The sequence below is a fragment of the Heloderma suspectum genome, chromosome 7 (assembly GCF_057233095.1).
Source record: "Heloderma suspectum isolate Gila_16-S chromosome 7, 16-S_ref, whole genome shotgun sequence".
Lineage (NCBI taxonomy): Eukaryota > Metazoa > Chordata > Lepidosauria > Squamata > Helodermatidae > Heloderma > Heloderma suspectum.
In genome coordinates, this window is record NC_139464.1 from 117980130 (window position 1) to 118007006 (window position 26877).

The 26877-nt window shown below is 42.9% G+C and overlaps 1 protein-coding gene across 2 annotated transcripts in view; it reads left to right on the forward strand.

Moving 5' to 3' along the window:
* PCLO (piccolo presynaptic cytomatrix protein) overlaps positions 1-26877 on the forward strand; it is a 424050-nt gene that overhangs the window by 291066 nt on the left and 106107 nt on the right. For both annotated transcript variants that reach the window (XM_084811197.1, XM_084811198.1), the window contains one exon: positions 6003-6128. In XM_084811197.1, coding sequence (XP_084667323.1) covers positions 6003-6128 — 126 coding nt within the window. The remainder of the gene's footprint in view (positions 1-6002; positions 6129-26877) is intronic.

Consider the following 26877-nt stretch of genomic DNA (forward strand, 5'->3'; position numbering starts at 1 on the left):
GGGATGGCAGGAAAGAATCAGCATTTTGTGATCATGTGTGTGCTTTTACATGCATGTGTAATTCAAGTCAAGATTCACCCATCACCCACTGTTGGATTTAGTTTCTAGGGAGTGATTCATGATGGTGAAGCTTTTTGAAACAAGAACTCCAGTTCACATGGAGATTAACATTTTAAAAAGCATCCCCAGCATCTTCTTTAAAGGCAAATTAGGGACAGTGTTTTACCAGAGACAGGAGCCCAAAAACTGGGAGTGTCCCTGGTAACTGTCGATGGTTGCAGCACATGCTATTTAATGGCCAAGGCGAGTCAAGCCTTTGGTTTAATTAGTCTGCTTTTCATTCTTACTTATTTTGTAATGCAGCATCTCCTTTGAACTTTAAGATATCAGTTTGAAATTTGGTACAAACATTCAGGACACAATCCCACATTTTATTTTCAAATACTGGCCCCATCCCAATATGCCTGGTTTGAAAGCAAGGAAGGGGGGGAGAAAAATGCAAAATGCAACACAACAAAATGCACGGCTCCACTGAGATATTAGAATAAAAATTGGTGTGTACGCCCAAAACAGCGTTCTGCGTTTTTGAGTACCAACCCCAGCTTAGTCCTCATTGTATGTGGCATAAGGGATAAAAAATGGAAAATACATTAAAAGGCAATATCTGAAACGAGGATTCTTGAACATTTTGCTTTGTTTTCCTTTTGTCCTCATTTTTAACATTTGTAGTTCTATTATATTATAATGCCAATAGAAAAGAAAAGAAAAACCTCACATAGGCATAAACATTTCATCTTTAACATCATAAAGAGTTAAAGCATTTCATTACCTATAATAATAATTCTTCCTTACTTTTCATAGTAAAATGTACAGAATCCTGTCCATCTACCCAAAAGTTCTTTCTCGATAAACAAGCAAAGCAATTTAACCACCTGGAAGATGTCATTATACTTGGCTTCACTTTGCCTGATATATAATATCATTCCTACTATTTCCAATTTGTTCAGGCACCATCCATGCACAAGAGAGAGGTACCCTCAGGCATGGGGGAATTAAGTGGGGAAGAATCGAAAAACTGACCAATGAGGAGTGGGTGTGCTCAATATCCACAGAATGCTTAACCAACTGGGAGCGGGCAGGACAGACAAGCAGCGGGGAATGGAATGGAGTATTCCAAAGAAGGGTATGGCTGGCAGAGTGGAACACTGAACAGGAGCACTCCACAGTGCAACATTTTGTTGCAGGTCCTACTTGGATATGTTAATTTCAAACTACTGATTGACTTTGTCTTCCCGTTACCTGAACATCAGAGTGTCCCTTTTCCAAAATTGTGCAATTAAAATTCTGGCTGCAGCCAGTAGTATATTAACTGTATTTTATACTTGGGTCCAAGTCCTTTCACATACGCTGGTACTACAATCATTACATCCATTGACACTGTTCTATTAGTAACTTTTACTATCTCTTTTCCATTATCTGCTTCCAGTACACCTGTATACTAGAATATTACCACTGTATATGTGTGATGTCAGCCTTCTCTGCCTACAGTGCCAATGTTCTGAAGATACCCAATCATATTTCTTCAGCCTCTACAGCATCAAATGCCAGTTGGCAAAATCCTTCAAATAGTTCTCAATCAAATTAACAGAAGGCAGCATCCTCATATCAAAAGTCCAAATATATTTCCAGACATATCTTGACAGCTGTTTAAGATCTCTATTCCATGTTTACAATAGATAGCTTACTATTTTCTTAATTATCGGTTGCCTTTCCAAAAAAGCTATCCAATATGATGTACAATTAATTCTTAATATAATGAAATAAAACATCGTAAAACCAGAGTATAAAAATATAACCCAGCACACAGCATAAAATCCTGCCTAAAGAGGGAAGTCTTCACTCATACCCCCATCTTCTGATCAAAAGTGATCCCTCCAAACCATAGCATGAGCACAGTAATGTGTGTCAACTGCCATGAGAGATATTTTGCATGAGTTAATTGCTAATCAGGTTCATGTAATTAGACACATTTTCTTTGACATTAACTTTTAAAATCATACACACGCACCAACTCCTTCTACCCCAAGAAATATATAACGTTTTAAAAGATTATCAGCAACTGACCGAAAGTTTAGAGTGGAAAGTGGACATCTTAGTGTCTCATTTAATAGGTGGGTGGGTGGGTGGACTGATTAAGGGTCAGCCAGCCCACACACTTTCTAGGTGGACACATGGCCAATTATCTCATTGGCAACTTTTAACTGTCTGTGCATTAATTACTGTAGTGTAGTAGTATAATTAATTTCAGTTGTTATTATTACATTACAGGGCCTTCAGCCTTAGATATTAGAATGCTTTGCAACATGTTAAAAACAGCATCATAAAAATTGTTAAGGAAGATGAAAATAAATGAGATAAACGTAGCTGCTTAAAAACTTTCCGAGTCTTTGTGTTGGATCGAGACTAAGTTAGTCATGCTTTAATCCCATTGAAATCAATGAGGATTAGGTTAGTCATGACTAACTTGTCTGGATCAAACCCTTAACTACATGGGGAGCTGGTAATATCTACACTCTGGGTACCCAGAGAGCTGAGTATTCCCATACACTACAGTAAAGTATAGGGTGTATAGCAGTATGTCCATATATGGTGCACACTCTCCACCATATTTAACATGTGAAGTGGCTGCATCACCTCAAGGTCTAATTTGTGTGATTCTACTCCATAAAAATGGAAGGGAAGATTGGATAAATTAATGACCATATAGGACAGCTAGTGCCGGAAGAAAGCACGGAGCAATTACTCTTTATGATTTGCGACAGTAATCATTCTGATGGGGTTGGGTTGCTAATTCATAAACTAAAACTCAATAATTTTAACTGTTATAATAAGGCTGGGGAAATCAGCCTTTAAGGTCCCTAGACAAAAGACTGAATCATCACATTTGTGATGATGGCTTTTATCTCAAGAACGTAAAGACTGATTCTCCCACCGCCACTCCCATATCGGGAACGTTTTTAGTTATAAAGACTGCAGGCTAGTTTAAGGACACATCAATTAATAACATATTGGAACATAATCTCTTTAGTGGAATAAAACTAGCATTGACAATTTTGTACAAATGAGATATTTGTACAATTTTATTTTGCTTTCTGGGAATACGGGGGATGTTTACACTGTTCCATTCAACTTCTATACTTTTTGTAAAGGGTGAGCACCATCTAAAAGCCATCTTGGTTTTGCATCTAATCTACCTGACAACGTCCTTTGGCTTGCCTGTACTTCAGCTTCTGTCATCAGTGAACAATAGGCAACACTGTTTTCTCTTAGGGCTGAGACGAATGTCAGGTGAAAATATTTTTGGCATGAAGGGGGGCTTTAAGATGCCCCCGGTACATTTCATGGAAGACACCTCTCACCGCCCTAACCCCTTAACTGTTCCGCATTAGTTTACTGCAGTTCATAGCCTTCATTGGCTGCAGTTGCCTTTGGCACCTTTTTTGTTTGAAAAATAACCCTTCTTGCAAGTAAAAATGATGTCACATAGCCAGTATCATTTGGCTATGCGATGAGGTCGCTATGGGAAATGAAACCAGAGTGATGTCAGTGAGTGTCAGGGCTGCCTCTGAGCACAGGGTGGCCCAGTGGCTCAGATTCTGAAGAGAAATTGCAGGAGGTGGAGGAGGAAATTTCCCAGGCCTGTCCAGAGATGGAGACACAGACTCCTCCAGCTTCAACGGCCCAGCTGGATGGAAAGGGCCTCTCTTCACACTCCCCTGTGGAAGATAGCAAACGGGGAGAGGCGAGGCTTGGAGAGCCTGCATTCTTAGATGCCAGTAACAGACGCAAAGCCAAAAGAGAGATGGCCAGGGCAGAGCTTAGACAGTCTGCCTGATTGGCCCGGCATGAACAGCAGCACTTAGAGCCCTCACGAGAGAGAGATCCCCCAACCCCACCCCTTAAGTTAGGACAGTAGCCGGCCTTTTCTTCAAACCGTGGGCAACTTTCGTAGCTTTCCTTTGAACTCCCTGAAGGCGTTTCTTTTGTAAACTGTGAGTCACTGCCCATTTGCATCTGTATGACCCACTGAAGTAGTGGAGTAAAAGCCACAAATTGAAGCCTCTTGTCTGTGTTTTGTTTTGGGTTTACAGCAGGGGCAAAAAAAATCCTGACAGTGAGGGTCAACAAAGTTAAATCTGGGCAAAGGTATTTAGCTCCATTTGTCCTCAGTCGCTCTGTAGCCAAACATGTTTACATCACTGTTCCTAAGAGAAAGGGCTGTTTTCAAACCCAAAAAATGGCATTGATGCAACAGTAAAATGGTGCTTCGCTCTCTAGAGTGCCATCTAAATGCCAGGCATTTGAGGGCACCTGAATGTGTGCTGTGGGGTGCAAACACTTTCACCCACTTTTCCACATAATCACTTCACACATTGTGTTTGCTTTCTTTTTTATGAAAATCTTTTTTGGGTAAAATGTACACTTCAAAATCTAAGGTGCGATTACGGAGCTGCAACTGATGCAAACGTTGTGATCATTTCAGTGCCAGCTCAAAAGCTTTTTCTTTGCCGAGGCGTTTTAATTGGTTGAATTGATCTGCAGAGTAATTTATTTTCTGCCTTCCTTGGTTATATTCTGATGGTGTGGTTTCATTGCTTTTGTTGTACTTCTAATATTTTAATAAACAAAATAAACAAGGGTTTGATAACAAATTATGGTATGGTGAGAGGTTTGCCCACAGTTCCACTTAAAATCTTTTCCCAGTTGTAAGAGATAGTCCACACACTAACGTTCTCTTTTGGATTTTTTTTTTAATGTAATGCCCCAGCTATGCGCCTCATAACTGTGAAATCCTTTCAGCTAGCTGGCACCAAATTTATAATAGAGTCTGTTAGAAAGGTGGTCAGTTTATATGCCAAAACACACTTCTAGCTTCTATCAGGAGAACAGTAGGAACAGAGAATACGCAAATACAGTATTTGGCTAACTCTGTTCTAGAAACTTATATATGGAAGCAACGGTGTTTGCAGAGGATCTCATCCCTGCCTCCCCAGAGCCCTGGGGCCAGGGGCCCCAAAATCACAAATCATTACAAGGTGCAGAGCAAAAGGGCAATGGTTTGAACTGATCACTGTGTAGTACCTGTCTGAGGAAACCTGTAATGCTCAACACCAGCATTTGAACCCCCTGACCTGTCACTGCATCCTGTCGTAAATTGGATTCTAAGGAATCAAAGTTCTACTTTGAAAGTAATAGAGGAAACCTAGCTGCATCAACAGCCAACTGAAGGGGGTTAGGATGATGCAGAAGCACCCCTCTACCAGTGGAGAAGAACTCTGTTGACAGGAGGACATCCAATTCAGAAGCCCCTGGTTCATTCATGGAAGGTGTCCCCAGGCATAAATCTACCACCAGTGATAGACCCTAAAATGGGGCTTTCTGGGGGTGAGGCAGGACAGGAGTGGCCTTGGATCCACAGGAGCCCAAGGCCCTTTGTCCACTCGGAAGCTTCACAACTGCCACACACACACACACACACACACCAGCCTAGAGGTAGTGTACCTAAATTCTTTCCCTCATCAGAACCAATGGGGGGAAATAACAAAGAATCATGCTGGATGGGTTAGTGGAAAACATCCCAGGGAGTCCAACCAGGGGGTTGGACTCGATGGCCTTGTAGGCCCTTTCCAACCCTACTATTCTATAACTATTCTATGATACCTGAACACACACTTCCCGCCCTGGCTGGTGAGAGCCAGCAGGCATTTGGAAGTGGGAGAGAATCCCGCAACCCCACTTCAGATTGCTCTGTAAGGCTGCAATTCTATGCACATTTACCTGGCTGGGAGTAAGCCCCATTGAATACATGGAACTTACTTCTGTGTAGATATGTATAGGATTGCACTGGTGCAATAAATAAATTAACAAATAGAAATTGGCTTCCATTTTATCCACACATTTTTCACAAGGGTGCATGTGTGTGTTTTCTTTCTTGAATGCAGGCAATGGACTTGGGATCCGAGTTGTAGGTGGGAAAGAAATTCCTGGAACCAATGGAGAAATTGGTGCTTACATTGCTAAGATCCTACCTGGTGGAAGTGCTGAGCAAACAGGGAAACTTATAGAAGGTACAGTGATTCCTTTGTCTTTTTTCAGCTTTCCTTATTAGATGTGCAGAGAGTTCACTTACCCTCAAGACAAAACATAGAGAGAGCTGAGAAATGGGTTCAGGACAAATAGGTAAAGCAGCAAAACCAGAGTCTGTTTGTTGAGATCCAAAGCATGAAAGACCTAAAAAAAAATAAAGAAAAATGAATCATGGGAATTCAGGTAGTTTCATGTTGCCACAACAGGCAGCAGAAAATGTCTTCTAGGCTATATATCCCAGGGCAACCAGAGGGATTGCAGCCTGGATACACATTAAACTCACCATGTGAAAAGTAGCCATGTGAAGCCAGCCACTGGGTAAGAATTCTGAAGGCTCCTCAGGAGACAAGCATAGAAAGCTGATTGTAGAGCTGTTGGCCACCTTTATCCTTCATTTGTTTATCTGTACCTGTCTCATCTATCCTTGGGAGCTAATTGCCCATGTTCTTCCATCTCCCTACCCCTACAGAAAATTAGCTACTAGGTGAGCTTAAAGATGCAGAGAAAGGGACCATCAGCTTCTCTTCATTGTGTGGGTGTATGATTTCTGTCCTGACCCAGAAGAGCCTTCAGAATTCTCAATAGTCAGAGCCTGGCTCACATGTGGCTACTTTTATGTGATGAGCGTAACATGTAGTCAGGCTGTGACTTTCTTTCCCGCCAAACTCCAGCAACTGCTAACTTCTAACATTCAAGGGTCAAAGACACTTCATAGAACTATGTCCACCAAGTGTATGGGATTTGGGCGGGGGGCAGTCTTAGGTTACTAGCGGACAATTGTACTTTAAAAAAAAAATAGGTTGCCATCAACTATAGCCTACCCGTAAATTTGAAGGTTCTAGCTCAAACAGAACATCTGAAGAATTTCAAGGGAAGCTTAAATGAGTTTAAATAAAACTAGTGAAATTTCTTAAGGGATTCCTCACATTCTTAGTTGTGTGTGATTCCAAAAATCTTCTCCTTTTTATCAAAGGAACTGCTACTTTGATTCTTAAAAAGTTTTTAGATTGTTGAACTGTATGAATAGCTGGTTAGTTTTAGTGGAAAAATTATACCATGAGATGCAATACATTGCAAGCTACCATCGCAGTTTCTAGCCCTAAGGCTGAAATGTTATTTTCTTCTACATTTTAAGAATTGATGTGGCACAAATAAGATTACATCTTGCAGTAGATTAAAACAACAGCTGATCTGATAAGCTCAGAACAGCTCAGAAGACCAGAACAGCATTTGCCACTAGAAAAACATAGGCTTCGAAAGGAGAGAAAGAGGTTGCCCAGAGTCAATACAAGTCACTTGCCCTACTCAGCTTTATTATTTTCAATAATGTTTGCAAAAGTGACATGCTTATGATGAATAAAATTGAGTGTCTTGTTCTTCTGTCATAAGAGAACTGTGTTTTATAACATTATACATTTTTGTACCAGTCAAGCCTTATTTATTTTCTCTATTTCCTTATTTTATTTATTAAATGTATTAATCGCCCATCTGGCTGGTCACCCAGCCACTCTGGGCGATGTACAAAGCATATAATGAAACAGTTTAAAACAATAAAATTCTACAATAAAAACATTTTCTAAAATACCCTAACCCACCCCAAATGCCTGCCAGAACAACCACGTTTTTAATGCACGGCAGAAGCTCATTAAAGAGGGGGCATGGTGGAGTTCCCAAGGGAGAGAGTTCCACAGAGTGGGGGCCACTACAGAAAAGGCCCTCTCCCTCATCCCCACCAGTCTAGCTGTCCTGGCTGATGGGACAGAGAGAAGGCCATCTGAGGCTATCTACTGCTTGGCTAAGAAAAAGGCCCCTACACACATGTAGAGGAAACATCCTTTGTATTACTACAGATCTCAGGACTGAATCCTGACATAGTTAATGAGTTTCAAGACTAAGCTCTAGTGAGTTCTGTCGCAAATTAATCACTGGCTGATGGTACAGGAGAGGTCCCATGGATCTCAAGATATTTAGTGAAAAGGGGGGAGTTTAACTATGTGTGCAACCGATGTAGTGTTATGTCTTGTACTTGATGTTCCATTGTTGAATTTACCATCAATGGCAATTCACAGCCAACAGTTAAGGAGTGGTTTTACACAACTGTCTGCTTTCCCCAGCAAGCCTGAATGATGGTGGGGTCTCATATGCTAGGAAAGGTGCTAAATGCAGTTTGAATATGGCAGCAACCAATAATCTTTCCTGGACATCTGTTTGGTAGCTCCCAATCCCACAGTAATAGTAGACAGGCCGAAACAATTTGTGACTTACCAAAGTGAATGTAGTCCCATCAACCTTGTATGGCAACCCTCTAGTGGGGAAATAAACCTGGTTCTGCTACCTACCTGTGTGGAACTTGAAAAATGGGGATGTCAGGTACTCAGCAAGTTACAACTGGTGGACTCCATTTGGCTTGCTAGGCTACACGTTGTTCAGGCCCGGTTCAGGCAAAAATGTAGGCATGTTATGATTTGTGCCAGATTCTTTTTATCAACCCTAGCTCCCATTTTGTTCTTTGGCTGGCTTAATTTATGACTGCACCAAAATGGTTGGGAGGATTCACTTCACACTAATCTCCCCGTATTTGTCTCAGTGATTTATGGTGCTGCCGATCATACTCACTTTCCATTCTCTCGCTCGCTCTGTATAAACAGGGAAGAGCGAGCTCTCAAAATATCTTTGAAGTGCAGGCATTCTCAGCAGAATCTGATGATATCACATGATGTCCCCAACCCCAAAGCAGTTTGTATTATAAGTAGTGTGGAAAACCCATTTTCTGTCTCAAACCCTCTGGAAGGAGTCTGAAAACAGCCCTTACACTGAGCTGTGTGTTTTAATTAATTCAATGCACCTGTTAATGGCATGGTATTATCATTCAAAACCATGATAATGCAGTCACTGAATTTCAGCTGGACATCCTAGAGACTGAAGTCAAGTGGGCCTTAGGAAGCATTACTAACCACAAAGCTAGCGGAGATGACAGTCTTCCAGCTGAGCTATTTAAAATCCTAAAAGATGATGCTGTTAAAGTGCTGCACTCAATATGCCAACAAATTTGGAACACTCAACAGTGGCCACAAGACTGGAAAAGGTCAGTTTACATTCCAGTCCCAAAGAAGGGCAATGCCAAAGAGTGTTCAAACTACCGTACAATTGCACTCATTTCACATGCCAGCTAGGTGATGCTCAAAATACTACAAGCTAGGCTTCAGCAGCATGTGAACCGAGAACTACTGGAAGCACAAGCTGGGTTTCGAAGAGGCAGAGGAACTAGAGATCAAATTGCCAGCATTTGCTGGATCATGGAGAAAGCAAGAGAATTCCAGAAAAACATCTATTTCTGCTTCATTGACTACGCTAAAGCCTTTGATTGTGTGGATCACAACAAACTGTGGCAAATTCTAAAAGAGATGGGAGTACCAGACCACCTTACCTGTCTCCTGAGAAACCTGTACGAGGGTCAAGAAGCAACAGTAAGAACCAGACATGGAACAACCGATTGGTTCCAAATTGGGAAAGGAGTACGACAAGGCTGTATATTGTCACCCTGCTTATTTAACTTATATGCAGAATACATCATGAGAAACGCCGGGTTGGATGAATCACAGGTCGGAATTAAGATTGCCGGGAGAATTATCAACAACCTCGGATATACAGACGATACCACCCTAATGGCAGAAAGCAAAGAGGATCTCAAGAGCCTCTTGTTGAGGGTGAAAGTGGAGAGTGCAAAAGCTGGTTTGAAACTCAACATTACATAAACGAAGATCATGGCATCTGGCCCCATCGCTTCCTGGCATATAGAAGGGGAAGAAATGGAAGCAGTGACAGATTTTATTTTCTTGGGCTCCAAGATCGCAGCAAACGGTGACTGTAGCCATGCAATTAAAAGACGCTTGCTCCTTGGGAGGAAAGCTATGGCAAACCTAGACAGCATAGTAAGAAGCAGAGACATCACCTTACCTTTAAATAGTGGTGGTTGGTTGGTTTGGGGAGGTGCTAATAAAATGACTCTTAGTCGTTTTCAAACTACCTCCCAGTCCCAGGGCACCCTTGGGTTGCTTGGAAGCTTGTCAGATTGTGTTATTGAGAAGATCAGTAATGGTGGACATGCTTCCCTCAAAGACAGTGTACCAATCTTGCATGGGGTGTATTCTGGGGCATATACTCTGTTAATGCCAGGCAAAATGAGCCCCAAAAGGATGAGCTGGTGCCTCGCATGCACTGAGCGTGCATCCTACAGTAGTCTCCAGGATCTCATGCAGGGGTTCCCTTCCCTTTCAGGCAAATCAGTGTAGAAATGGGTTCTCTGAAGGTAGAGCATTTGAAAGTCACTGCCCTTGCTTATAAGAAGGATTTACAGCATGGACCAGGGTTCCCAGATATGAACCATCTTTATTGCTATAAGACCCCTGGCCCCACATATCTGGCAGATCAGAAGATTAACCCTTAGGTGCTTGAGCAAGAAAGGGAGGGAGACAGAGTTGTAGAGCATGAACTGGGGCCAGTTAACAAGGCCCACAATGCACAGTGCTACTTTTGCTACACTACAGTACAGAACGGTGCTCTCCAGCAATTGCATTGCCTCTACAGGTTCACATCTTCAGAATTCCTGAGAATTCAGAAAACCAAATAAACCCCACACAACATGAGTCATTGTGAAGGTTAAAAATCCTGTGTTTGTCCCCCACATACAAGTAGCTGAAGTAAGGTTGCCCCCTGTTCACAGTTTTATGGGTTGTTCATGTTTTGGGAGCTCTGTCCATATTAAGAAAGAAACCTGGGCAGATGGTTGCAAGAGTTATTTCCCAGAACAAGCAACATACTAATAGACAACCGTGCATTTAACATGAATGATGTATCAGAAACGATACATTCGCCTCTTTGACAGCCTGAAATAATCAATATGTCCTCTAACCTTACCAGAGAGGAAATTTTCTCACGGTGCAATGGAAGTGTAGAAAGGGAAAGAGGCATTAGGGACCTGAACTCTATATCATTTGATAATTAAATAATATTTATGTGTCTTAGGGAGCAATCCTACGGCTGCTAGTCAGCGGCTAGACGGCCATAGGATATGTGGTTTTCCAGGTACCGACCTCAGAGCTCGTTCTCTGAGGTCGGTTCCCGGAGAACTGACCTTCCACCCATTCTGCGCTGCCTCACAGGCAGTGCTGAACGGCCCCGCACTCCCCACTTGGAAGAGGAGCACAGAGTGGCCCAAATGGGCGTGCCGGGGGCGTGCCGGGGTGGGGAAGGTGGAAATGCCGGTACAACACATCCTATGTGTCGTCCAGCAGCCTCCTCCCCCGCTCCGCCTTCCCACAGCTAGACAGCCAGAATCGTCTGTCTAGCTGCAAATGCAGGGCAGGAGAAGCGCGGAGGGAACAATCCCCTCCATGGTTCGCCTGCCCTGCGTTGGATAGGCGGTGCCGAGTTCGGAGGCGGACGCCTGTCCCCATAGGATTGTGCCCTTAGACTGCAATTCTATGCACGCTTACATGGGAGTAAATCCCACTGAACATAGTGGGACTTATTTATGCAGAGGATTGTGCTGCATATAACAGTGAGCATATGGTACCAAAATAAAGCTCTTGGTCCCACTCATTTTGTGCGTCTGCTGTGGTGAATGGCTCACCTGTCCATCACTTGCAAGTTTAAAAGGTGTAAACCACAAGCTGAAGAGCAGACAAATACTTCTAATCTGCAAACTCTAGGTGAGAAAGAGCTATGAGAAGCTGATATACCCATCAAACTTGAATGTTGTAAAAAAATGTGATGGGGGGGGACCAACCTTGAGCAAAGTAGAAGTCGAGTTACCTCTGAGTTATTTTAGCTCTCTCTTTCTTTATCTCTCAAGATCTATCAATATATTACATTTAAAGGTTATTTAAAAACAACTTTAATCTATGGATATATTAATCTACAATGACTCAGTTGAGATCTTCTTGTATTTTTCTTGGGAGGATATAGATGGAGTCATGGCTGCAATGATACAATAATTACTTTCTTTCTAAATATCTACCCGTCAACAGATGGAACTAGGAAATGAAAAAGTATTTTTTCATTTTAAATGTATACTATGAAATGAACAGCTTATGTAAATTAGGGCGCAATCCAATGCAGGGGACTCCGAACTCAGAGGCGACTGCCTATCCAATGCAGGACAGGGGAAGCACGGAGGAGATCATTCCCTCTGCGCTTCTCCTGCTCTGCATTTTCATCTAGACAGCTGATTTCAGCTGTCTAGCCAAGGGACGGCGGAGTGGGGGAGGAGGCTGCAAGATGACACATTGGATGTGTCGTACCGGCATTTCCGCCCACCCCAGAATGCCCCATTTTGGCCGCTGTGCACTCCTGTTGTGCAGGGGGGGAAGGTCAGTTCTCCGGGAACTGACCTCGGAGCATGGGCTCCAAGGTTGGTTCCTGGAAAACAAGATACCCTATGGCCCTCTAGCCACTGAAGTGGCCATAGGATTGCTCCCTTAATGTATTAACAAATATTTCAAACTCCAGATTAAAAGGGAATTTCTATTTAATGCCTTCAGCTGTGTTCTATTATGAATATTGTTGTTATCTCTGCTGCAGTTTTGGAAAGGAAAATTAGTTTCAAAGAAACAGGTTAAGTTTATCTGAAAAAGAAGCAGAAAAAGCAAGAATTTTTGTGGGAAAAGCCACATATTTCCTATTGGGAGCACATTCGCTAAATAGTACAAACACACAGGAAGATTAAGAGCCTTTCTACATGAGGCTTTTATTGCGCACTCATGATTGCCCAGTCATGGTAGTTTGTGGGTCCTTTACATGACATCATCTTCCAGGGCCTCTCAAGTGCTTTCCAACCATTATCACAGTTTTTTTCCTAACCAGGAAAGTTTGGTATTATTTAGTAATGGTGGAATGAGAGTTGCATGTGATTGCACAATTCTGATATACTGCAGCCCCATCTAGTGGTTGTATAATAAACTATATAGAAAGGTAAAGAAAGAAAAGCCCTGGAAAATGTAAAGGAGCTGATCTTAATCCTGAAGGGAATCTAGAAGCAGAAGCCTCAATAAAGATGGGGGATAAAAGACTCATGTAGAAATGCCCATAGATGTGTGTTACAACAACTGAAGTTGACTTAAAGCTAAATAAACCCTGGTTTATAGTTCTTGTTTTCAAAACAAGCACAACCCATAATTTGCTGCATCAGCAATGGTTTGCCATGAACTAGGAAGAAACTAATTAAGTGGATTCATGAGGAGAGGAGGGCGCATGCCTGCAAGCTCATGGGCTCATTCCCATAGTTGAGGGTTACGTGTGAACTGAGCCAAAGAGTTGACGGGAGTCAGCAAGGTACTCGTTCTTGAGAATTCCTTGCCATCCCACAAGGTTTCCCCACCACCACCTTCAAGCACATCGATAATATTCTCAAAACTGGCACATATCTGGCACACTCTTCTGCCAAATCAGATCATGTCATAGTTGTCCAAATGGGGACAGACAGAAAACATTTTACCATTAGAACTGACTTCATAGGCGCTTATTCAGAAAGATGGTAGGGCTTTTGTAGGAGGAGGAGGAGAATATATTTATCATTAATCCAGTCCAACGGGGGCTTTTGGGTTTTCATGACACACAACAAGGGCAAAGGGAATGTGAGTAAAATAAACTGTCATCATCCAAAAGACATGAACAGTGATCGTTTGCATCAGTTGTCACAACACTGTCACTCGTTTCATAAATCAACAACTGCTTTGCATTTTCATGTTGCTGAAAGGCGTACGTGTCAAATGCCAGCCTCGTCTGCTTTAAATAGGGCCTGATATTAGTTGTCTTGTGCAATTTTAAGAAGAACAACTCACTGGAGACCTTCTGCCATGTATGGTAGGAGAAGCTTAACATTTTTTAAAAGGTGGGGGAAATGAATTGGAGTGCTGATTGAAAGAGACTTCCAGAGAGAAGGATAATTAATTGTTATTTGCGCCTCTGATTATAACTCTAGTCTTCTTAGAAGCACTCCTAAGAACAACAGAATTATTTCTACGGAGAGTTTTACGATGATATATTCAAGAAACAGCATGTAGCTTCTTGACTCACATAGATGTTGGAAGAGCTACAGAGACTTCTGGATTTATGATATTCCTGAATAAAATATTACATCTTTTTCCTGAGGAGGTATTTATTAGACCTGAAGTGAATATTCTCAGTGGCCCTTGATTTCTACCAGTCCACATGCTGTAAATTTCAGTGCACTGCAACCTAATTTATTCCAGTGGCATGGGAGAGATCCCAAATGATAACTTTACATAGATGGAAGAGACTTATATGAGCACGATGATCCAGGAGGGTATATTTATCCTTCCCTCTGTTTCTGGCATTCAGTGCCATTGCTTACGCAGCCAAAACAGCACCACTGATGCAAAAAGGCTAGGGGTTTCCCTGAGCTTTGCAGAAGTGCAACAACAACGACAAAGCTTTAGAAAAAGAACCTGGGGGGAGGAGCAAAAACAGTCCAATGAGAACAATGGAGGGGCTGGAATTCTGACCAGGACACGTTCCACAATGCCGCATTTTCTGGCATGTCATCCCACTTTCTGTGAACTATTAAGTGTAATGCGTAAAATGAAAACAGATTCTGTGGAAAGGAAAATGGTTGACTGCATTGTGCCTTATAAGCTTCCCTGGAGCAGCTGGCTGGCCAGTGTTTGGATGGATGGATGGATGGATGGATGGATGGATGGATTTATTTATTTAATTATTTAATTTTTATACCACCCAATAGCCAAAGTTCTCTATCCACACCACAAACTGAAACTTGTTTATTAGTTAGTCCATCTTCCAAGGGAACCCTGACAGACGCAGTCCTTTGAGGCAACTAAGGATCTCTAACAATGCAATCCTATACATGTCCACCCAGAAGTAAGTCCCATTGAGTTCTGTGATGCTTATTTCCAGGTAAGTGGGTATAGGGTTGCAGCCTAGTTCTTCCTTGTTTCTGCTGATTTCTGTAATATAGCAGGAAATTTAAAAACGGTGTTGCTTGTAATGATCTACATTTTGTTTTCAAATGTGTTTATTCGTTTCTACCTTAAAGGGAATTGGCTATGAAGATGGAGTTGTTTGTGTGCAAAAATGAGAATGCTGACTGTAAAAATTGGATTTTGTTGACTCTGCTTTAAATAATATCAATATAATAGATGAGAAATGTGTGAAGAAAGCATTTGAGGGTAGAAACATGTTGAAATAGCTTGCTTCTAAGCAGCCTGCGGTGTTTCTGTGATGTGTCCTATCAATCTTTTGTTGGCTAACAAAACATAAATAAAACATGCATGGAATTAGCGATGATTGCCATTTCTCCCTTTAGTTCCACTCCTTATTCCACTTTCCTATATTTTCACTTCGGGTGCTCATGGATATCAAAGACAAGGTTTTAATTCCATGCAGATCTGTATGATCACTGTGCATGTATTTATTTTTTAAGTAATCTGATGTTAATTTAGCATATGGGTGCACAACCATTTTGGATCTGAGGACCGCATCAGGTGGCACCAGGGGGTCACACATGCCCATGCGTGTGCATGCACATATAAGCTAAACACACATACTAAGTACACACTAGGAAGGGGTTAACTTGCTTGTACTAGCGAGAGAAACCCTTCCCTTATCCGTGACCTCTTGTTACTAATGCTAGCTGTAGCAAGTTAATTCCTTCTTTGTCTCGGACAGATGGGAGATAGGGAAAAGATTCCCTTGCTAGTATTAACAAAGGAAACTCCAGGCGGTGCCACCATAAACTTTTGGGTGGCAGAAGGCGGTTGGCCACCAGAAACTGCTTGGTAGACCACATGTGGTCCACAGGGTGTGCTTTTTGCATCCCTCCTTTAGGATTTTGGCAAACACATCTGTAAGCAGTAAATGCTCCACTGGGGTACATAGATGAATGTTATGATCTGAACTTGGCTTAGAGCTGCATCATGTTCTCTATTGCAAAATGCATTAACGACCCATTGGGGGACGCAGATGCACATTACGATCAGAAATTTACAGTTTGGAAGAGACTTTTTCCACTGTTGTATATGAGCTTGCACATCCAGACACAACTTTTTTTCCTGGCTATGGCATGGATGAGCTGGGTTTCTGCAAAAGGAATATATGGCATTTGCATCAGAATCTACAAATCATGGGTATTTGCAGCATTTCTATGTATTTTAATACACACAGAGGGAGAGACACGTAGATAGACAGAAATACATGGGCAAACAAGAAAATTGGTATAAATGGTGCATTAGTAAGATTGGGTTGAAGATAATGGATCCAGATTTAGGGGTTCACAACTGGGCATGCGGAAGCTGACTTCCCTTCTTCCTCCTCCCTCCCCGTGGCACCTCCTTCAACACCCCACCCACAAATGCTACACAGATGCTCAGAACGCCCTGCTAAATGGAGTGGGGTGATCCCAGAAGACTGGGTGGAGGCACCTTCTGTGACTGAAGCTCCTATTTTCATATATCATCCTCCACCCCCAGCACCACATTCAGCCTACCCCATTCAGCAGAATTCCCTGACCCTTAGTGTAGCACTTTCAGGGGGTTGGAGGGGCTTCTGTTAGTAAGAGGGGGAGGGGAAGTCCACTGATGTTAGCCTAGTTACTTGCACCTAAATCTGGATTCAATCTGGATCCTATTGAGCAAGCTGGTAACCAGAGTAATACAATTTTTAGGTTTTATTTTTAAGGGTAACTTAGGGAAGCAAACAAAATTAATTGGATTTCTAAGCCTTAACCAAGTGATTTCCTAGTAGCCCAAGGAAATAAAAAAGAGGTTATTTGTATCTGCATGTCCCTTTCTGCGTGCTTATTCAGAATGAATTCCAGCTGAACTCAACGGGGCTTACTTTTTCTAAAATATCCACAAAACAATGAGTGGAAATGAAATATAAATACCAAGAAAAATTTACACTGCAGTGAGCTTGATGGTTTTCCTCTGGATTGTTCTGGTTCATACTAGATTGGGTGAAAAAAAACTAATCACCCAGTCAGTATAGAATATAGCTCATGCTTAAATGTTTGGCTGGGAGTTTGTATTCCCATGTAACTTATAGGATGGGTCACTTAGGGTGCAATCCTATGCATGTTTAGACAGGTGAAAGGTCTATAAATCCCAGCATTCCCTAGCCAGCATGCCTATGTAACTGCCTACATAGTAGTAAATCCCATTTTTAATTGGGATATCTAGATATGCTTTACCAAACTGAGTCCTCATCGAGAGGCATCTGGTTGGCCACCATGCTGGATTTTCAGTTTGATCACCAGAGCTCTTCTCACATTCTTATTTGATTGGCTGGTTGGTTTATTTGTTTATTTGAATGTATGCCCTGTCTTTCCGAAAACAGAAGAGTCAACACGAATACTTAAAACATATACTGCTTCTGAGTGTTCAGAATGCTTGATGTGCATTATCCTGTTGTAATCCTTAAGGTAGATCAATATTATGATTCCCATAGGGCAGACTGGAGGAGGGCAGATGAGACTGAGACACAGTGGATTGCCTTAGACCCGTGGTCTACAAAGTGGGATGTGCGAGACAATCCATTGGGGTCTGCGATCCGCCTGATAATTGAGCAGCCTCCTGCTGCTCCGTTGAGCTGCCATTGTGCTCAGTGATGGCGGTGGCAGAGGCAGCAGGACAGGACAGGGGAAGCTCCATGGCATTTCTCTCTTGGCTCCAGTCCTATTCTGCCTCTGCCATGGCCACCGAGAGCAACTGCACCAGTCTCTGCCAGTCACGGGAGAGGAAGGCGCAGTTGCTTGCTTGGCCGCAGACTGGAGCAGCTGCCATCCTGCCGAAGGAGAGCAGATTTGTTCCACATTTGCTGACCTTTTCTGTGATGACAAGCAGCTGTCTGTAGTTTGCTACCTAGCAGATATTTTTGAAAAAATAAACACATGGAGGGAGCAATCCTATGGCTTCTACACAGGACGCCATTTGCGTCCGCACCAGCCCGGCAACAGCCAGCCGGGAGACCAGCCAGAGCTACCGCCACATCCGCCCCAGGTAAGTTCCATCCCGGGGGGATTCTGCGGGGGGGCGGGAGGCCATTCCGCCACGGATTTCGGGGGGGTGGATTCTGAAGAATCCGGCTTCACTGGAGTCTGTGGCAGAATTCTCTGACATCCCTAGAAGCAATGGACATCATAGATTGCAGGGGAGGAGATGCTACAGTACAAATACACGCAAACGTATGCGCACGTGGCCCTAAAAACATTGTCCCTTAGGTACTGTGCCTTCTGGGCAGCAGGAAGAAAAGGGATGGACTTAAGTTGCCTCTGTAGGAGCAGGATATGAGAAAGCGTAGTAGAAGCCAATATTGCCTACCAAGCCCAGCTGAACGTTGCGGGCCTATGTAAATAACTGGCTTTGCTTTTTGTGAGCACTTTTACTTTTGCAAACAGTCTCCTTTTCTTTTTAGGGGAACTACACTCCCACAGACATTAATTACGATGTGTCATTGCCTTTCTAAAACATAGCATAGGCTAATACCCTGCTCTGAACAGAATATTAAGTTAAAAGAAAGCGTTTTCTTTGAGTGTGGAATAAAAGAAAGAAACATACACTACTCTCACGCATGAAAATGCTTGTCCTTTTCCAGCAAAATAAGCAGGAATTAAATATTAGTGTCTTATTAACTGCAAATAGTAGACCGATCGTCTCACTGCGATGTAGTAGCTAGAGTGCTGAGTTTTGTTATGAGAGACTCCAGCTGAAGCCATCCATAACCTAAAACAGCCTAATTTTGAAGCAATACTAAAGTTTTGAATGTCAATCCATACTCAACATTTTGTATTCAGAATCTGAACTGGAAAACAGACATTTTGAAATATTTCTAAATAACAGAACTACTGAACACTGTGGTGCTGCAACATTCAGTTGATGAACTCAATACAAATATTTTGATCCATTTCGAGGTACCCCAGATTAACTGTACACCGGATTTTAAAAGGATCTTTTAAAATTTCAGTTCATGGACTTCCAAGCCCACAAGTCACAGGTAGAGCATATAAATCAGACCTGCAACAAAATGTTGTAGTATATCCCCATCCCATAGCATGAGTGCACCTGTTCAGGGTTCCAGCCAGCCAGCCATGCATTTCTCCAAGATGCTATAAGCTGTTAGGGCTGGGGTGCAGAACCTCAGACCCAGGGACCAAATCTGACCCACTGGGGATCCCAATCTGGCCCTCCAAGGGTGCCCAGAAGGCGCCACCGCTTCCCCATTATTAGCAGGAACAAGTTGGACTAGCAACAAAAAAATTCAGTATACCCTATAATCCTAGCAGAGGTGTTCTTGTTCAAGATTCATGCAGCCAGGCCCCCCTTTAGATAGTAGAAGATGTAAAGTGCTCAAGCAGGGGATTCCACACCACCTTCCCAGTTTTCTATTTTTCTTCTGTAACTACCAGTCAACATTCTGTGCCTGAAGAGCTTGTTCAATCTAGGTATGTCAAAGAAATCCCGGGGGGGGGGGGGAGTTTGATGGGTTTTCCTAGGTTTGGCCCCCCAGACTTTGTTTTGCTTCCCGCTGCAGTGCCCAACTCAATATGCAGTGAGTCGGGTCAGTCTGCAGATTTTCTGAGCATTTTGCAGCTTTCTCCCCCCCATTTCCACAGTTTGCTCAAATTTCTGAGCAATTTGCGCAGATTCGGCTGTAATTTGCACAAGTAGCTCAGAAATCTGCGCAAATTGCAGAATCTGCGAAACAATGTGCAAAGAAGTTCCTAGAATTTGGAGAAAAGCCGCAGCATGTACGGCAAACATGAATCGAGGCACACATGCCATGGAACTCTGTCGAGTCAAAAAAGAACTGGATTTCCCAGCAACGGACATCCCTAGTTCAATCCTCATTCATGCCAATGAAGGTTTCCTTCTTTTAACCCCCACGCAGGGGGTGAAATGTGGGGAGCACATGGCTGGAGGTGAGGTTTAAACCTCTCCTCCCTGCATGTTGTAGTCCCACTCTAGATTGGGGTCCCATACAAAAAGAAGGTCAACTGCACGCTACATAGCCCGTAGTTTGACCCTCACACAGGAAGGCGTGTCTCTTCTGAGATGGTGCATGCGTGTTTCATTTAAAAATTAAGCATGCTTTTGCATTCTTTCAGAACTACTGCTTTTATTGTCATGCAGATGAATGCAGACTTAATCAGTTGATTAAACCACATATGTTGAATAGAGGCAAGATTTTCTTTAATTCCTTTTTAGACAGAGCTTGCTCAACACTTGAGGTTGCCTTTTATTTTAATTAGCTAATGGCAATCTTTTCCTACTGGGCTTTCTGATGGCACTTTAAACGTTCATCTTAGTGTTATCAACTTGCTATTTATATTCTTGATTTGCAACAAACGTGGGCAGCATATGGCCCCCGGTGGAGCTCCCACCACCCACCAGTGGTACGAAGCCCTACAAGAGTCAAATTTAGCTTGCAAACAAGTTAGAGTTGACTTTTTGGTGCTCCCTAGTACCCCACATGCCACTTTTTTGGTTTAATTCTTTTTCATTCATTTTCTGGATCGTTTAGCAGAGTGCAGCCTGTGCAGAGTGGAATACCGGGGTGGGGGGGAATGGCCCCTGGAACTCCCAAGGTTGCTCACCCCTGATTTACATGAACAGATTAGGGTCTGATACACACATCTCTAAAAGCCTGACTGGGCACAACCCAATAGGAATATAGGAAGCTGCCTTATACTGAGCCAGACCATTGGTTCATCTGTTGTGGACACTGAGTGGCAGCAGCTCTCCGGAGTTTCAGGCAGGAGTTTTTCCAGCCCTACCTGGTAATACCAGGGATTGAGCCTGAGACCTTCTGCATGCAAAACAGGTGCTCTACACTGAGAGGAAGCTTTTGGTGTGCCGCCGTGGTATAGTGGTAATTTTTTCAGTGCAGGCGCTCATCGTGACAATCCCCATAGCCATGCCTCCCAGGAGAGTCCAAAAAATGCAGGCAGCTGTGTTGATCCATATCAATCTACAAGTTCTAGCAGTTTCCATCTCCACCAAGAGCAGGCCTTCTGTAAAGCAAATAGGTCTCAATTGCCCATTCAAGACCAAGCCACCGCAAAATACATTACAACAGGGAACAATATATTCTTGCTGGCAAAATTCACTTCCCTGAGAATTGCGGCTAAGTGCAGAGGGAACAAGGAGGTCTGAGGGAGTCGACAGATGATGTCAGTGTCCCTGCTAATAAGAAATCACAAGCGCTGCATCCCTGGTGAATCAGATCCTGTGGCAATACCATGGCCTGGACAACAAGACCTTTGGATCCCTCCCAGCTTTCTGATTTTCCAGTTCTTTCATTTTGGAATACCTACCTTTGACAGCCGTGATGCAACACAAAATGGCCATGCAGCAAAGCCTGACCCAAGAAGGCCATTTTCGTTATGAGGAACAGACTGTCCATTTTAACAAGCATGTGTACCAGGCTCGCATTAATTGTTGTAATAACGGAAAATGTTCTCCATGGACACGAATGATGAATAGGAGAGGAAGCTGAAGAGTCTGCAGCAGTAATGAGCTGTTGTGTGATTCATGCCCAAGAAGTAGGCAAAAATAACATTAACACACTGACTTCCATCAGTTTATTTTTAACTCCCGGAAAATTTCAGAGGTAAAGAAAGCATGCTGCAAAGAATCTGGAGCTGCGTGTGAAATGCACTCCTGCCAAAGTTAAACCTCTTTTAAACTCTCGTTGATGTCTGTGGGACAGCATGTGTTTCACTTTCTTCTCCTGAAATCAGCGAGTCTTAAGAGAACTAAACTTTATCTAGACCATGTCCTGACTGTTACTGTTTTAAATTCCCAGGGCACCATTTCAGATTGCAGCAAATCTGGAAAAGTGCTTTGGGAGGGCAGGTGGCAAGGCCTATTAGATTCATGAAAGTTGTGCACTTGAAGAGTGTTTGTTGTGGTTCCTTTTTTGTATCTCATAGCAGCAGCCTTCATATTTTCTTTTTGGAGAACCTTTTCCACATCAGCTTGTCTGCCAAGCAATCCCTTCGCCGTAACATCCTCTTGCTGACTGTGGTGGTTTATAAAATAATTTTTAGAACAATGTATTTTAAATTGGTAATTTTAACTATGCATTTTACCTGTTAATGGTTCAGTTTTTAATAGGCATTACAGTCAGTTTGAAAACATTTTTGTTCAGAAGCTGGCTAAAAGTACAATGATGATAATACATGGAAGCATAGTGTGCTCTATAGGGGATGTCAAGCCATGTTCCAACCTAGGCTGTACAGTCAGCTCACACAGAGCATTGATCACAAATACATTAGACCTCACTGCTTCCTGGCACAAAACACCTTGGAATAGGGGCAGGCAACCTGTAACTTGTTAGATGTTGTTGGATCCAGCTCCTGGCTGACATGATCATGCTGGCTAGGGCTCACAGGAGTTGGGAGTCCATCAACATCTGGAGGTCCACAGGTTGTCCACCTCTGCCTTAGAACATACCCTTGTGGTTAGGAATTGCAGGGTATAGTCAGCAGTGGTGGACAAGCAGGGAAGTCTATCTACCATTACTGATCTTCTCACTGAAGAATCCTTCAGAAGTTTCCAAGGAACTCCAGCTTATGCCATACACCTATAACATTCCAAGCTCCTGTGCAAAATTGTGTACAAATGCATATATATACACTTTTTCACGTGGACTTAAAAAACAATTGCCACCTAATGCAGAAACCAGTCAGAATGAATTTAAGACTGGAAAATGAGGAACTGAAGGTGATAGATTCCTCCATTTGTACTTCCCAAACAGCAATAGCTTACTTGCACATTAACTTAAGCAATGAAATCCTTTACTTGCGTATTGTACGTACAGTCACTTCAGTCGAAGTTAAAACAATTGCTCTCTGCCCTATGCTCAGGCTGAACGTATTATTAATGATTATTATGTATTTGTTCCAAAAGCCACCCTTGCAGAGTTCTCAAGGATAATAGGTACATGAGTTAGCCATTAGCATTATTTTGCATATGACAAATGTGCTTTAGCATTGTACCACTCAGCTTCCCGTTCCCAAACACTCCTCTACATTAGAATGTAAGGACTTTTTTTTCTCATAACGGGCTTTCCCTCTAATTTGATGGTCAAATCTGTGAAGACAAAACATTTAGACTGGCAATCTTTCAACAATAAGTGTCATTGTATCTAGCTAAATATTTATTCTGAGTTTTCTCCTCTATAAGATTAGATTTAGCCTATTAACTCTTGTAGAGCAGTATATAAAAATGAAAAGTATTGCTCACAGCTCTTCAGCAATATTATAGTTTGGGGTAATAAGGTTAAGAGAAATAACTTTAGAGTTGTTCTTTAAAAGCTACCTGGGGATGTCCATGTAATACCTCTGATTTTGTACATTCAGTGCTGTAAGTATGATGGTAAATACTTGCTAGATACGCTTTCTTATCCTAAAAACACAATAACTCAGATTTGGGAATACCAACCTAATAATGTTCAGTGCACACTTTTGTTTTGCCTTTATTTTCCCCCAAGTTATTTCTGTCTTCCAGTATCTATGAATTTCTTGCAGTGTTTTGTTTACTTTTTGTTCTCCCATTTATTATGTGCACAGGTTCTCAAAATAAACGTAGGATCCATTAGGCGGTCCTGTTTTATCTGTGTAAGTGGGAGCAGATCAAGGGGTTGTGCCTTTCTTTTTGTGAAAATGCAGTGGGGTTTGGTTTTGCACCGTGATTTTAACTAGCTTGTTAACGTTCATCAGGAAGTTCTCCTGCACAAGCACCGCAGAAATGAATGGGGAGCTGTACAAGAGCATGGTACAATTGTGTCCTGTGTAAGTTGGCCTGTAAAGGACATATTATACAGTATTCGTAGCCCCAAGGATTATATAATGATTCCTTGATTCATGTAGCTGTTAAAGCAAAGATAAATTCTGCATTACGATCATAACTTCTGATGTGTTTCTATAGCCAAGCAAAATCAATCTATCCATCTGTCTCTTTATAAAATTTATGAACACCTTTCAGCCCCAAAAGGGCCCCCAAAGTAACAAACTAAACTAAAACAGGAGAAACAATAATCTTTAATGTCCCATTCAGTTACAAAAAATAATCTTGGTGAACTTAAAACTATATCATAACAAATATGATAATAAACATATTAAAAACGGGAGAAAAATAGTCTCTAATGTCCCTTTCAATTAGTCTTGGTGAGCCTTGATTCAGAAAATGCCTACTCCCACAGGAAAGACCAAGAATTTCCAACCAGAAGATATACAAAATGGGCAGAGGTGGCCAATATTTTTGGCAAGGGTGCCATGAGTCATAGTTGAAAAATATAAAGTAAGGCTATCCAGTGCACACAAGTACATATTATCTCCAAGTTCCAAACTGGGGGGCTGAGGACTGAGGCTCAAGGAGAGTAGCTTGTGAGTTCATGGCAGAGCCTAGATTCGAACTTGATGCATAGCTCAGTCTCTTAAAGCATAATCCTAACTTCCTGATGTACTAGTTCCCCTCTACTCAGCACTGGTTAGGCCTCATCTGGAGTACTGTGTCCAGTTCTGGGTGCCACACTTTGAGAAGGACACAGACAAACTGGAGAGGGTTCAGAGGAGGGCAACGAAGATGATCAGGGGACTGGAAACAAAGCCCTATGAGGAGAGACTGAAAGAACTGGGCATGTTTTGCCTTGAGAAGAGAAGACTGAGGGAAGATATGATAGCACTCTTCAAATACTTGAAAGGTTGTCACAGAGAGGAAGGCCAGGATCTCTTCTCGATCATCCCAGAGTGCAGGACACAGAAGAATGGGCTCAAGTTACAGGAAGCCAGATTCCGGCTGAACATCAGGAAAAACGTCCTGACTGTTAGAGCAATACGACAATGGAACCAATTCCCTAGGGAGGTGGTAGGCTCTCCCACACGGGAGGCATTCAAGATGAGGCTGGACAGCCACTCGTCAGGGATGCTTTGACTTGAATTCCTGCATTGAGCACGGGGTTGGACTCCATGGTCTTGTAGGCCCCTTCCAACCCTACTGTTCTATGATTCTATGTTGACTGGTGGAACGAGTTAGGGAAGGGGACCTATACCACCAGGGGTGCTCCAAAATGGTGGAGGCCCCCACTATGCCCACCAAAGGCTCGCTGGGTAGAAAGCTGCCCCTAGTGGTGTTCCCAGTGGAGGTAATTTGTGTAAGGCCCTGAAATGGGACTGAATGGGAGGATGAGCTGGGTTTAGATTCACTGGGTCCAAATCACTCTGTTCACTGAGACAGGACCAGTCCAGGCTGGCCAATTATACCAGTCTCTCCCCCATTGCTTTCGGGGGGGGGGGGATGTTTAAATAAAGCAATCCAGCACAAGGAAAAGCACAGCAAAATGTCCGCCGCACATCTTCTGCCCTGGCAGGGTTTCGGATGTGGCAGGAGACCTGAGGCTCTTCTCCTCCCAGGCCCCACTTACAATTGTTCTGCCTGCCACTACACTACACCAGCTCTAGTATAATTTAGCCAGGGAGAAGGCAGCAACATAGCTGAGCAGAGGTAGGCAGGAATAGATCCTGACTCTAAACCACAGCACGGCTCTTGTGTCTTCCTGTTCCAGTCCCAGAGTTCTCCTGCTTCCTGTTCCCCTCGTGGCACCTGTGCTGCACATTGGCCACCCAGAAAGAAAGGGAATCCTCCTGTTCTTAAGTCCAGTTTATACCCTTAACAGAATCAAGTGGTGTGGGGCGGGGGGGGATTTCCCACACCATTTCGGAGGGCAGGGGAGGATTTTCAGGCTTGAATGCTCCCCACAAACAAAATCTCCCTGGGTATAGAAACACAGCATGTTAGGGAGACGGCTAGGCTGAATTCTTCTCCCTGACATGTCAATTTTCTGTCTTCAGGGAGTTCTGTTCATGGAGGGCATTCCAGCTGCAACCTTCTGCAGCCTAAAGTGGTGCAGTCTAGCAAAAAGTTTTACCACTTAGTTCTGCTGAATGGATGCACCAAGCCTTAGAGAGGGTCAAGGAAATGTTTGTCTGAGTAGGGGAAAGGCCCTCAAAAGTTGACTGACCACTGCCTGTATTCCAAAAGAAAAAGTCCAGAATCCATATCACTGAAATACCTTTAGTAGGCCAACTGAACAGCCACAAAATACTGTGCAACAGGCAGAGAGTGGCTGAAGTTCGAGCCATGGATTCTGCATTTGGTTACTGTCTTATGATGGAAAGTGGGAGGGAGGCTGAAGACATTCAAATTGGGCATTCCCAGGTACTGCGATCAGGTTGCACCTTTTGCATGTGTGTGTGTGTGTGTGTGTGCTTTGCAGAGTATGTTTTCACTCTTACGTCACCGTTTTATGAAGAATACCATTTAAATAGTGTGCCTGTTCAGTTGATCCATGAAAACTCAACGGCTGAACATTTGTGACACATGAGACGCCCATAACAAATCATGGTCACTCGTGGTGTGATCTCCACCCATGAGTGTCTCTCTCCTACAAAACTTCACATCCACCAACTCATTCTGTCCTTCATTCATACATAAAGGGTGTGTCTGTAATGGAGAGTGTGTGTAGTGTAATACTCTCCCTCTCAATCTCTCTCTCTCTCTTTCTCCCTCGTTCTCCCTATTACAGGCACACACTTTCCTGTTTCACATGCCCATCACTCATCTATTAAGATCCGGGCTACACAAACAGCAGAATCACGTAATGCAGCTCTTGCTCGATTGTGCCACCTCAGACCTC